Source organism: Chlorocebus sabaeus, chromosome 1 (assembly GCF_047675955.1).
Source record: "Chlorocebus sabaeus isolate Y175 chromosome 1, mChlSab1.0.hap1, whole genome shotgun sequence".
NCBI lineage: Eukaryota > Metazoa > Chordata > Mammalia > Primates > Cercopithecidae > Chlorocebus > Chlorocebus sabaeus.
The window spans coordinates 32000853-32014077 of NC_132904.1; the positions used below are offsets into that span (position 1 = coordinate 32000853).

General features: G+C 39.0%; 1 protein-coding gene across 3 annotated transcripts in view; it reads right to left on the reverse strand.

The window, feature by feature from the left end:
• Positions 1-560: 560 nt before the first annotated feature.
• PRRG4 (proline rich and Gla domain 4) overlaps positions 561-13225 on the reverse strand; it is a 32646-nt gene continuing 19981 nt past the window's right edge. For 2 of the 3 annotated variants that reach the window (XM_037999537.2, XM_008002738.3), the window contains exon 6: positions 6486-11223. In XM_037999537.2, coding sequence (XP_037855465.1) covers positions 10992-11223 — 232 coding nt within the window. In that variant the 3' untranslated portion in view covers positions 6486-10991. Of the gene's footprint in view, positions 1279-2084; positions 2141-6485; positions 11224-13225 lie in introns of those variants that run through there. The other variant, XM_073017484.1, reaches the window with a different exon arrangement.

The following is a 13225-nucleotide window of genomic DNA, read 5'->3' on the forward strand; positions in this document are numbered from 1 at the left end:
GTGTTCCCTTGCTATGCTATACTCATAACTTTGAAAACACTCTTCCTGTGTCTGATTAAGTTCAGGTACTTTATTCTTCAGGTTTGATTTCTAGGTTATCTAAATGAGCTTCTCATAAGGAGAAGCAATCACACTGCAGATGGTTTTTCTTTGCCTTTCTGGCAAATGGCTTAAGAAACAAGATTTTGCATTTTATTACGATAATTCCTGGCCTGGCACAGTGGCTTATGCCTGTAATCCCAGCACTTTGGGAGGTCAGTGTGGGCAGATCACTTGGGGTCAGGAGTTCGAGACCAGCCTGGACAACATGGCAAAATCCCGTCTCTACTAATAATATAAAAATTAGCCAGGTGTGGTAGCGTGTACCTATAGTCTCAGCTACTCGGGAGGCTGAGGCAGGAAAATTCTTTGAACCTGGGAGGTGGAGGTTGCAGTGAGCCGGGATAGTGCCACTGCACTCCAGTCTGAGCAACAGAGCAACACTCTACCTCAAAAAAAATAAAAATAAAATTAAAAAGATAATTCCTATATTGTCTGTATTAATTTTTTGCTTCCTTAGGAAACTTGAGCTTTAAAAGAGATAAGGCCAATCACAGTGGTTCATGCCTGTAATTCCAACATTTTGGGAGGCCAAGGCAGGCAGATCGCTTGAGCTCAGGAGTTTGAGACTAGCCTGGGCAACATGGTGAAACCCTGTCTCTACAAAAAAAATTAAAAAATAGCTGAGTGTGGTGGTGTACGCCTGTGGTCCCAGCTACTCAGGGGAGGCTGAGGTGGGAGGATTGCTTGAGACTGGGCGCAGAATTTGCAGTGAGCCGAGATTGTGCCACTGCATACCAGCCTGGGCAAGAGTGAGACCCTATCTCAAAACAATAAAAATAAATAAAAGGGTTAAAATTTGTACCTTCATGTCGCTTTCTGTATTGCTCTTAAAGTATTTTGACTGTCATTCTTGGTTAAATGAATAACTATTCTGTTTTTATCAACTATTTTGAGGATTTTTACCTCTTTGACAAATGTCCTCAAAGTCAAATGAACAGTGCTCATTCTTTCAGCATGTAAAGCTTTTAGATAAGTCAATTTTGTGACCTTGCCTTTTGGTTTTTGGTTTTTGGCTCTTATGTTACTTAAAAGGGTGTTAAGGGTTAAGTGTCTACTCACCTCCATTCCCACCTGGTTTAGAATGATTAATTGGCTGTAAGTTTTTTACTGTAAGTCCCTTGGCCATAGGATCCCACCAAAGGACATGATGGACCTGGGACAGGTAGCCACACCATCCTGGCAACAATATGGGACAAAATAAAAGTTTAGCCATTGATGCTACCTCTGGCATATCTTGGTCAAAAAACAGAAATTTAAACTAAAAAATAAAGTCCTAAGCACCCCACCAATCAAATGGATCCCCCTTGACCAAGTGAACCCCCAAGAAAAAAACTTAAAAAAAAACATAGTTCCCAGCCATGAGAGGACAGGAAGTCAGACACCTCATTATACCCCTTTCCTTTTGTGGTTTAGACACAGCAACTGACCAGAGTTAACATTAAAACATAACAAACTCTTTTTGGCAATGAGATACTAAAGTATAAATAAGACCTAAGGCCATGCCAGGCAAGAGTTAAGTCTCCACTCCAAGGAAAACATGGGTCATATGTTACATATATGTTTGTTCAATATGTATGTGTCAGGACCACCTTCATAAATATTTATAGTTCCTTCTGTAACCTGCTAAATATGTATATTTTGCCAACCTGTCATCATATCCCCACAGCAGCCCTGGCTACAATTGACAGTGAGGAATAGGTGTATTAACTTATGGATATGGGGGCCACATATTCTATAGCTAATACCTATCTATGCCCTGATTCACAGAAGACTCTGATGGTTATGAAAATGTCAGGGAAAACTTTGACTTGCTCCTTCCTTTAACCTTTAGATTGTCATCTTGGAGACCATGATCAATGGGAAAAACTGAAAAAAAATGAACCAAACTCGAAATAAATAATTTAGCAATTGCCAAATATGTTAAGACTCTAGGCACTATACTGAATTCTATTCATGAGTTTTCTTCAAGCAGGATCACTTACCCCACAAACATGGCCCTACATCCTTCTCAGCTGGGAGATCAGGTCCTCCTAAAAACCTGAAAGGAACAAGGACCTGAACGTCAGCTTGCTACCAGGTTAAATGGTTTCGTTTCACAGTTGCCCCACATCAACCCTGTTCAACAGGGAGTAACCAGATGAGAGACAACATCCCATTGTCCCTAATTCCACAAGATTGTGGAATGAACCTTTGACAGTGGGGAATTTTAACAGTGAAATAGCAAAGAACTAACATAACTAACTCAATTTTTGTTTAAGTGGCCTTTCCCCATTCCAGCTAATTTTAGAGCACTGAAATAATATGCAAAAACAGTAATCATGTAATTTTTACAACTAAGTCTGGGATTAAAGGGTAACTATCAAAACAACTAACTATATTTTGTTAAAGATTTACAGGAGCGCCTTGTGAACTGACCAAGGACAAAGACGTTTCCAACCTCCTCTGATCCTTGCTGGTGCCCAGATATCTGCAGTCCTCGGTCACCTTTTGATCCCAACCTCCTCCTCTTCGCTTTATTCCCCTCCCATAAAAACTTTCCAGCCAACCTAAAAATTTAAGATGGTGCTTTAGCACACTAGTTCACCATCTTGTCAGTTTTGCTGGTTTTCTGAATGAACGTGGTTTCCTCCCATCAACCCTTGTCTCTTGTCTCTGGCTTTTCAGCAGCAAGCAGTTGAACCTGGGTTCAGTTACAGTTATGCCGAAAGTAGAATAGAGAAGGAAATGGAAAACAGTGGATCAGTCCAGGAAGTACAATATTCAGCCAATATGAATCACAGAAAAAGCAGAGAAAACAAAGATAAGGAAACTAGCAAAAAACTACACAAGAATATTTCCTGGAATTGGAAGGCACGGATCTCTAGAGTAAAGGGAGGCATTGGGTGCCATGAACAATAAATGAAAACTTATCCCAAGCCTCAGAATCATAATTTTTTTTTTTTTTGAGTCAGGGTCTCACTCCGTCATCCAGGCTTGAATGTAATGGTGCAATCTTGGCTCACTGCAACCTCTGCCTCCCAGGCTCAGTTGACCCTTCTGCCTCAGCCTCCTGCGTAGCTGGGACCACAGGCAGGCACCATCACGCCTGGCTAATTTTCTTGTATTTTTGGTAGAGATGTTGTTTCACTGTGTTGCCCAGGCTGATTTTGAACTTCGAGCTCAAGAGATCCGCCTGCCTTGGCCTCCCAAAGTGCTGGGATTACAGGCATGAGCCATCACACCCAGCTTTCTTTTTCTTTTCTTTCCTTCTTTTTTTTTTTGAGACACTGTCTTGCTCTCTTGCTCATTCTGGAGTGTAGCGACCCAATCACGATTCACTGCAGCCTCAACCTCCCAGGCTCAAGTGATCCTCCCACCTCAGCCTCCAGAGTAGTATGGAGTTTGTACCACTGAGCTAATTTAAAAAAATTTTTTTTGTGGAGACAGGGTCTCACTATGTTGCCTAGGCTGGTCTCAAACTCATGGGCTCAAGCCTACCTAAAGTGTTGGAATTAGAAGCATGAGGCACCATGCCTGGACAGAATCATGAATTTGAGATCACCAGGGATGAAAATATTTGAAAAGTTCCAGTAGGATAAAGGGCCAAGTGCAAAGTCATGAAATCAGAATATTGTTAGAATTCTTTTGCAATCAAATGCTAGAAGACATTAGAAGAATATCTACAAAATGCCAAAGGAAATGATTATTAACCTAGAACATGATACACAGCCATATTATAAATCAAATGTGGGGTAAAGAAGACATTCAGGGATATGCTAGGACTGTGGGTTTGATCAGATCTTCTTCGGCTCCTTTCCATCTGGGTGAATCTGCCTTGGTCAGCTAAGGAGTAGGACCAGTTTCCCAAGCTGCTCTCAATTTATTGTCTCTGATATAAGCACTTTAATCAGTTTATGGCTATTTAATGCTAGGAATTGTAGAAAAATGAACAGGTAAAATTAGTAAATAGTGAGATGTCACAAAGTTTTCAAGAAACATTAAGATATTAGCATTAGGTGTTATATGATATTTATATCACTTTACAGTTGAAAGACTTTTTATTTATTTATTTTTTGAGACAAGATCTTGCTTTGTCACCCAGGCTGGAGTGCGGTGGTCCAATCTCGGCTCACTGCAACCTCTGCCTCTCAGGTTCAAGTGATTCTCCTACCTCAGCCTCCCAAGTAGCTGGGATCACAGGCTTAAGCCACCATGCCCGGCTAATTTTTGTATTTTTAGTAGAGATGGAATTTCACCATGTTGGCCAGGTTGGTCTCCAACTCCTGACCTCAGGTCATTCAACCACTTCAGCCTCCCAAAGTGCTGGGATTACAGGCATGAGCCACCACGCCTGGCCTGAAAGACTTTTTAAATATGCTTATATGAAAGAAAAGACCATATGGAAGGCACATGAAGGCCTAGAAACAGGCACATGATAGGGCCTTTGGTGGACAGAACCTAAAGTGATTCTCAGGGCTTGCTCACTTCTGGTATTTACTCCTTTGTCGAATCTTCTCCCGATGAGTTAATAAAACCCATGGCTTGTTTCTAACTAATAGAAGGTGATGAGATGTCATCTTGAAGACGTCATATTATATAAGGCTTCATTTTTGCAGCAGGCACATTCTAGAGGTCTCTTTGCCGGCTTGACAGAGTGAGGGCCATGCGGAGGAAGCTGATGTGGCAAGGAACTACAGGTAGCTTCTAGGAACTGCAGGTGGCTTTTGGAGCTATGGTTGCCTTATTGTCTCCTGCCCATAAAGGGTTTCAGTCTTACAGATGCATCAGCATGAATTCTGCTAATAACTCAAGAGAGCTTTCACAGTGGAGGTTTCTATAGCAAAGCCTCCGGATGAAAACACCTTGAACTCCAACCCTGGCTGACACCTTGATTCCGACCTTGTCAAAGCTTAAGTAGAGGACTCTGCTAAGCTGTGCCTGGACTCTGACTGATAGAAACTGTGGGATGTGTGTTGTTTGAAGCTGCTAATGTGTGGTATTTTGTTATGAAGCAATAGAAAACTAGTATAGTGTTCAATACATGCTAACTCGCATTGCCTAGAAAGACAAATACCGTATGATCTTACTTATATGTGGAATCTAAAAGAGTCATACTCCTAGAGCCTGTAAACCCAGAGACTCCAGAGGCTGAGCTGGGCGGATCACGTGAGCCCAGGAGTTTGAGGCTGCAGTGAGCTTCAGTGAGCGATGACTGTGGCACTGCACTCCAGCCTGGGCAACAGAGTGAGACCCTGTCTCTAAAAAAGAATTCAAAAGTCTTTTTCGTTCCATTGTCTGGATGTGCCACAGTTTATTTATCCATTCACCTACTTAAGAACATCTTGGTTGCTTCCAAGTTTTGGCAATTACGAACAAAACTGCTTACAAATACCTGTGTGCAGGTTTTTGTGTGGGCATGAGTTTCCAACTCTATTGGGTAAATAGTAAGGAGCATGATTGCTGGATGATATGGTGAGAATATGTTTAATTTTGTAAGAAACTACCACTGTCTTCCAAAGTGGCTATACCATTTTGCATTCCCACCAGCAATGAACAAGAGTTCCTGTTGTTCCACATCCTCCCCAACAGGATGTTTTGTGGTGTTCGTGTTTTAGATTTGGGGCATACTAATAGGTGTGTAGTGACATCTCACTGTTGCTTTCATTTGTAATCCCCTATGATGTCAAACATCATTTCATATGCTTTCTTGCCAGCTGCATCTCTTCTTCGGTGAAGTGTCTTAGTCTTTTGCCCATTTTTAAATTGGCTCATTTGTTTTCTTGTTGTTGAGTTGTAAGAGGTCTTTGTTTACTTTTGGACACATTTTATCATACATGTCTTTTGCAAATATCTTATCACAAATGAGAAGACTGGGAGAAGTCTTCTCATTCTCTTGATAAAAGTAATTTTAAGGAGTATGAATATTAACATTTATGTCTAACTCATTTAGATCCAAAAAAATTTAAGGTGGTCTAAATGTTTAACATTAAGTAATACTGAATAATAATCAATGTTCACTTACGTGTATGATACTTTGTATTACTTCTTTTAAGCTGGAAGTCTTGCTGTATTACTCTTATAATTTAGTATAACATTACTACTGATTTTTTTCAATTATGTATAGATATAGCTCAAAAATAACTTTAGTATTAAGGAGTAATATATTTGCCTCAAACAATATATTAAATATTAAAATTTTGTTAAAGAAAATACCACGTTCACAACTGCAACTAAATTGTCTAAATAGAATGCTAGCCCCATTGGGTGAAAGATATACATCGACATCATGCCATAAATATTGTCTGGAAAACACACAATGTGTTGTTCAGATTTAATTAATATAATATATTTCATTGTATGCCATTATATGAGGAAGAATGCTTAAATGAAACAAGCAATAAAGATTCACTTGGTATAAAGTTTATTTAAAATAAAAACATAATAAAGTTTTAGGAAAAATATGAATTTAAAAAATTGGTTGCTTTTTCAGATCACGAAAATACTGATACACGTGTATTGAAATACCTTAAACTGTTGAAGTGTTAGAAAAACATTTTTCAAAAAACAAAAAAAGTTGGAGGAGACACACAATATAAAAGAATGAAGGTACTGATATATGTCACACTTGTTTTAAAATGACCACACAGGCAGAACCTACACAAGAATTAAATTCTTTAAAAATACAGAAATGCTAGAGATTCCCCTAATAGTGTTAATGGCATACATAACATTCCAAATCAAATAACTAACAAAAATTTAATTCACATTCAGTTAAAACAAAAACAATATGAGTCATGTGAAACTGAGTTTTTGTTAAGCACTGACAAACCTTTTAGCATTAAAAAGTCTCCTGTACATCTAGGAAGAGTATACACACATGAATTATCTGAGAAGTAGAAAACTATGGATTAGAATTTTAGAGGCGGACTTGAAACCTAAGACATGGAAGAACTGTTGCTCTGCAGTTTTTAATTGTTCTGAGAGTTTTCTCTATGTATTCGCTCAGAGGGCATTAAAAGATGCAAAACTTGGGGCCGGGCACGGTGGCTCACGCCTGTAATCCCAGCCCGTAGGGAGGCCGAGGCGGGTGGATCAACTGAGGTCAGGAGTTTGAGACCAGCCTGGCCAACATGGCAAAACCCTGTCTCCACTGAAAATACAAAAATTTGCAAGGTGTGGTGGCAGGTGCCTGTAATCCCACCTACTCAGGAGCCTGAGGCAGGAGAATCGCTTGAACCTGGGAGGCGGAGGTTGCAGTGAGCCATGATCACTGCACTGCACTCCAGCCTGGGGGACAGAGCGAGACTTCTGGGAAAAAAAAAAAAAAAAGATGCAAAACTTTGACACAGCAGGCCGGTGTGGTGGCTCATGTCTGTAATTCCAGCACTTTGAGAGGCCGAGGTGGGCGGATTGCTTGAGCTCAGGAGTTGGAGACCACCATGGGCAACATGGTGAAATCCTGTCTCTACAAAAAACACAAAAATTAGCCAGGTGTATTGAGGCGCACCGGTAGTCCCAGCTACTCAGGGGGCTGAGGTGGGAGGATCGCGGGAGCCCCGAGGTTCAGGTTGCAGTGAGTTGTGATTGTACCACTGCACTCCAGCCTGGGCGGCACGGCAAGACCTTGTCGCAAAAACTTAAAAATATAAATATTTTGACATAGCCAAAGTTTGCGCTCTCTTTAACTTTTTTTCATTATCAAAAGAGAATATTCTATATAGAATTGTCTGTCCTACAGAAGGTATAACCTTGTAAATGTGTATTTGTCTTTTTTAACCCAGTTCTCCTTTTATATCCACATTTTACTCATTTCTTAATTGTAATAAAGTGGAAAACTGATCTAATTATATATAAAACCTTGTGTCAAAATAGATTTAATGATTAACACCAATCAATTGCCAGAAGACAAAACACAAACAAAACAGATAAACCAAACAAAACAACAAATCTACCACCAAACTTACAACAGAAATAGCAAATGGTGAAAGCAACAGAAATATATGTGACTGATACAATGTTGAGATACTTTCCTTCAATCATTACAAGCATTTGTCAATAACAATTCTATCATATTTTACATTTTATATTTAAAGTATCATGATCTCCACATTGGATGCTTTATAAATATCACAATCTTAATGGTGAATTCTAGACTCATTCAAGTTAGAGCAACTGCTTTACACAAAATGATAGCAGTAGACAAATCTAGGCAGCTGCTTGGGTGGGTGGCATTGTCACAGGTTCTGAAGCTAGCTTGCAGTTAGAATTTTGGGAGTCAATAGAAGTAAATGAATTCATGGAATATTTCAAATTATGATTCAGTAAAAGATACATACATATCTCATAATTCTATTCATCATAAATGTGTTTCATATGTATATGAGAATACATCTAAATATATGTAACATGTACATATATAAATGTACGTATATATGAGAAATGCTTGTACATTTCTGTCCCAAACTTAGAATTACGTACAAGATCCCTGAATTTCATAATTTGAGGCAGTGTAATTTTATACGCATGACATGGGACTAGAAAAGTGTGCTCACTCATTCTAAACCCAGTTGTCACCAACCTGCTAGATTTTGGGCAAGCTATTCTTCCATGCCTTAGTGTGATTATAGCAAAGTAGAATTTGCCTGTAGCCCTTTAAAGCGGATTAAAATAAGTGCAAAGTGTGCAGTCACATGAGCAAAAGTGCTTATGTAAAGCCAAGACACAACAAACAGCAAGATTTTTATACACAACCTGGATAACTTTTAAAAGCAAGTTAGATTTCCTAATTAAATGTAAATGTTGCTAGATGATTTACTTGCAACACACAACAAAGAGACTGAGGATCTAAAAGGATAAAGTCTTTGGCAGTCTGTAATGATTAAGGACTTACTTTTATCTGCCTTAAAATGATGCATCTTAAAAGAGAGACATACACTGACACATGCACTGTAATCTGATTTATACTTTCTAAACTTTTAATTTGGTAGGCGTTATCAAACATGTGGGTTTGCAGTCTCACTCTTGTAAAAATTATAAAACAAAATAAATAATGACCATTTATAAATGATCCTAAATGATAAGAAAATGTAATGCCTGGAAAAAACATAAAGCACAGAAATTTCTATTCCATTTTCCAGGAGTATGTTATTTCTTGAGCTCCTGGAAGAGGAAACAAACTCACATATACCTACGTACCCACCCAGATAAATTTGTGTGCACATACTCCAGAAATTCATAGCTTATATGCTGCTACATTCTTAAGGAAAAACTGGTTATACATATGATTTAGAAGAAGAGACAAAGAATGGGTTTAAATGATTACGGTGTTTTCCTTTTGTGTTCCGACATATTAAGAGATGCAAAAGGTTTCTGGTAACGTTAATCAATATTATTTTAAGAGGAGAAAAGCAAATTACTTTTTCCAGATTCTCAAACTATTATTTATGAAGTTTAACAAATCTCAAAATAATCATATGTAGTTATATAGGGAGATAATTTTACAACAAAGATGGGAGTATTTACTAATCAGTAACAGGGGCAACTTCATTAAGTTCTAGTGTCTCCTAGATTTGAGGTCTGTTTGTTTATTTGATAGCATAACAACCCTTGCAAATCCTTTTCATTGCAACCCTGTATCCTCTGAAGAACTAACTTCACAGCAAATAGTATTTTTTAGAACAAGAAAACTACTGACCTCACTATCTATAATAAAACATGTCTGACAGCAAGAGTTAAGAATTAAACCCTGCAAAATATGATGACTGCTATGCAGTAATTTAACATATAAAACCAAGTGATTATATTAAGGTCACAGATTTATACTGAAATGTCAAATTCTGTGAAGTATTTCTAACCCCCCGCCAAAAAAAATCCTAAGAAAGAGTCCAATATATTTTTGGATATATTTTTTTTTTTTTTTTTTTGAGACGGAGTCTCGCTCTGTCACCCAGGCTGGAGTGCAATGGTGCAATCTCGCCTCACTGCAACCTCCACCTCCCAAGTTCAAGCGATTCTCCCGCCTCAGCCTCCCCAGTAGCTGGGATTACAGGCACCTACCATCATGTTCGGCTAATTTTTTTTGTATTTTTGTAGAGATGGGGTTTCACCATGTTGGCCAGGCTGGTCTCAGGTGATCCACCCACCTCTGCCTCCCAAATTTCTGGGATTACAGGCGTGAGCCACTGCACCCAGCCTGACTTTGGATAATCTTAATGGTTGGACATTCTTGCTTTTTTAATATGCAACACAAGAAATCTACAACCTTTATCTGTACAAAGGATCCACAGAGTTCACTAATTCTACCTATGCTCTTTATAACAAAGATTTTTTTGAACTATTAAAAAAAATTACAAAAAAAGTGCTTTCTTCTTAACTGCAAGGATATAGAGTCAAAAAATCTCTTGTCAAGCTGATAATGGTCAAATTCAGGTCCAAGATGCAGACAGAACTTCTGTGGTATAGTACATGGACTTATTCTTCCTTTATTCCTTGCAGTTTGTCATAAAAAGTTGGATAGTCATGTCTTTTTTGGTTTAGGGAGAACAAACCATTCAAATAACATGAATTTCTCCTTCTCCTTCTTCTTTTTTTTATTTTTTTTTTTAATTTTTGAGATGGAGTCTTGCTCTGTCTCCCAGGTTGGAGTGCAGTGGCGTGATCTCAGCTCACTGCAACCTCCGCCTCCCAGGTTCGAGCAATTCTCCTGCCTCAGCTTCCCAAGTAGCTGGGACTACAGGCATGCCCCACCATGCTTAGCTAATTTTTGAATTGTTAGTAGAGAACGGTTTTCACCATGTTGACCAGGCTGGTCTTGAACTCCTGGCCTCCCAAAGTACTGGGATTACAGGCATGAGCTACTGTGCCCAGCCTATCAAATAACACAAATTTCTTATACCAAGATGGCAAGGTAGTCAGTGAGATGGGAGAGACATTGATTTTTTAAATACCCTAAATCCTTTTGTGTACCCAGGATATGGAGGTGGTGGTGAAACACTGTGTTTTCGGGTCAGTGCCACTGCCTGTTCATAAGAAGGTAATCCTGCGTCCTCCACAGAAGGCGGCAATGGAGACAAGGCAGCCTCCTCATGTCTTCTGAAAATGATGGAGGGAGTGTGCCTCCCCCTTTCATAGACGGCTGAAGAGCTAAGCAGAGAGACAACATTTAGGTCTAGGAAAGGCAGCATTTTTAGGTTGAGATGATGATATTTAAAAATCCAACTGACTATCTTAATAAACATTAAACACAATGTATTAACACGGCTGTTTTATTTTACCCCCAGACTCTGAAAGTCTTGGTACAGTGGAAAGACCAAGAGCTTTGAAGTCAGACATGGGTTTGAAATCTGATCCTGTCATTTCCTAGCTATGTGACCAAAGGCAAGTTACCAACTTCAGTTTTCTCCGCTCTAAAATGGGGCTAATAACAGCTGTCTCCACAGAGTTAGTTTGTGTGGATTGAGCAAGATGCATGGAAAGCTTCTAGCAGTGTCTGGTGCACAGAATAAGGACTCAAAACAAGTGAATTTCCTTTTCTCTTACTCCTGGATTAAAACTTTTTGAAAGTAGGATGTGAAACCAAAACCAAATTCAGGCTTTGTTGAAAGGTGGCACAGTTCCAGACCAAGGAAATAGATGTCACAGAGGTAATCACAACAGGTTGATGCCTGTCCCTCTCCTCCGTTCCCTCCTGCAGTCCTGCTGCCTGGCCAATCCTTCCTAAGCAGTACTTTCTTCATGTCATTCTTCTCAGAAGCCAAACCCGCAGCGTACTTCCGGCTGAGTCAAGTTCTAAGTCCCGTGCCTTCTCTTCAAAGCCTCTTTTATTGCAGCCGCACCTTATTTTTTACAGCTCTCTGCCCTACCAAGGCAGCTTCTTTACACTCCCCTGTATGGGCGGTAAGTTCTCAGCCCTTCTCTGTGCTTTCACTGGTATCATTCCCTTTCTCGAAATATTATCTTTTTCCTTTCTCTACTCTAATCTAAGCCTAACACTTAAAAATATATATATGGCTTCGTTCAAGTCTCACCATTTTCACTAAACCTTGTCAGCCAATGAAATGCAACATGGGTCTGAGGTCTTAAACCTATGGTTTTCCTTTCTCACTTGTGAAGTACAAATTATGATTTAGACATTAATAAATCGATCTATTTAGGCTGTTTATAAAGTATCTATATATACATTAACCTCCTATAGTTATGGCTAATGAAATAATTAAGATGCATAGGGGATGGATAAGCCATTCTCCATGATGTTCTTATTTCACATTGCAGGCCTGTATTAAAACATCTCATGTACCCCATAAATACGTACACCTACTATGTACTCCAAAAAAAAGGAAGAAGGGAAAAAAATGCATAGATAACCCCTAACTTCTAGTCAATATTTATAATATTCTTCCCATCAAGAAACAGTTTAGTAGGCCCAAAATACTGCCAACTTTTCCAAATTAAATCAGTCAATATGTCTCTTAGAGCACCATTTTTCCTTTTGAGGTAATAATGAGATCTGATTTGGAGGGAAAGAGAGAGAAAAATTGCAGAGAAAGAAGAAAAGCAAAAGGTCTGTGTAAATCCAGGAACTGGATAATCGGCCCTTCAATAGTTGAGAGGTGACTGAGAGGATCACAAGTGTACTTAGAGGGCTCAACACAATTCCTCCTCTGTCAGAAGTCTGGAATGTATTCATGGTAGGCAGTCACTTGCCACATTCATTACCTCATGACGAAAAGTTCTATTTGTTGGCTTACAGGATAAAGGAGGAGACAGATATTTCATCTGAATGAATAAATGTTTCCATGTTGACTTTCAAAATTTAATGTATGGAAACAATGTGATAATTACATCAGTCATTAAATATCTACACAGTGTTTTCTTACACGTCACAATCTCACATGACTGAAATCAGAAAGTATGCACTAATATCATCTCCAACTGGCAACATCCTATGATGCCTGTTTCCCTCCACAAAATATAGGAACTAAGAAATGAAAAGGTCTTGTTTTTAATTTCTTGGCTTATTATTATTATTTTTTTTGCGACTGAATTTCACTCCTGTTGCCCAGGCTGGAGTGTAATGGCATGATCTCAGCTCACTGCAACCTCCACCTCTCGGGTTCAAGTGATTCTCCTGCCTCAGCCTCCTGAA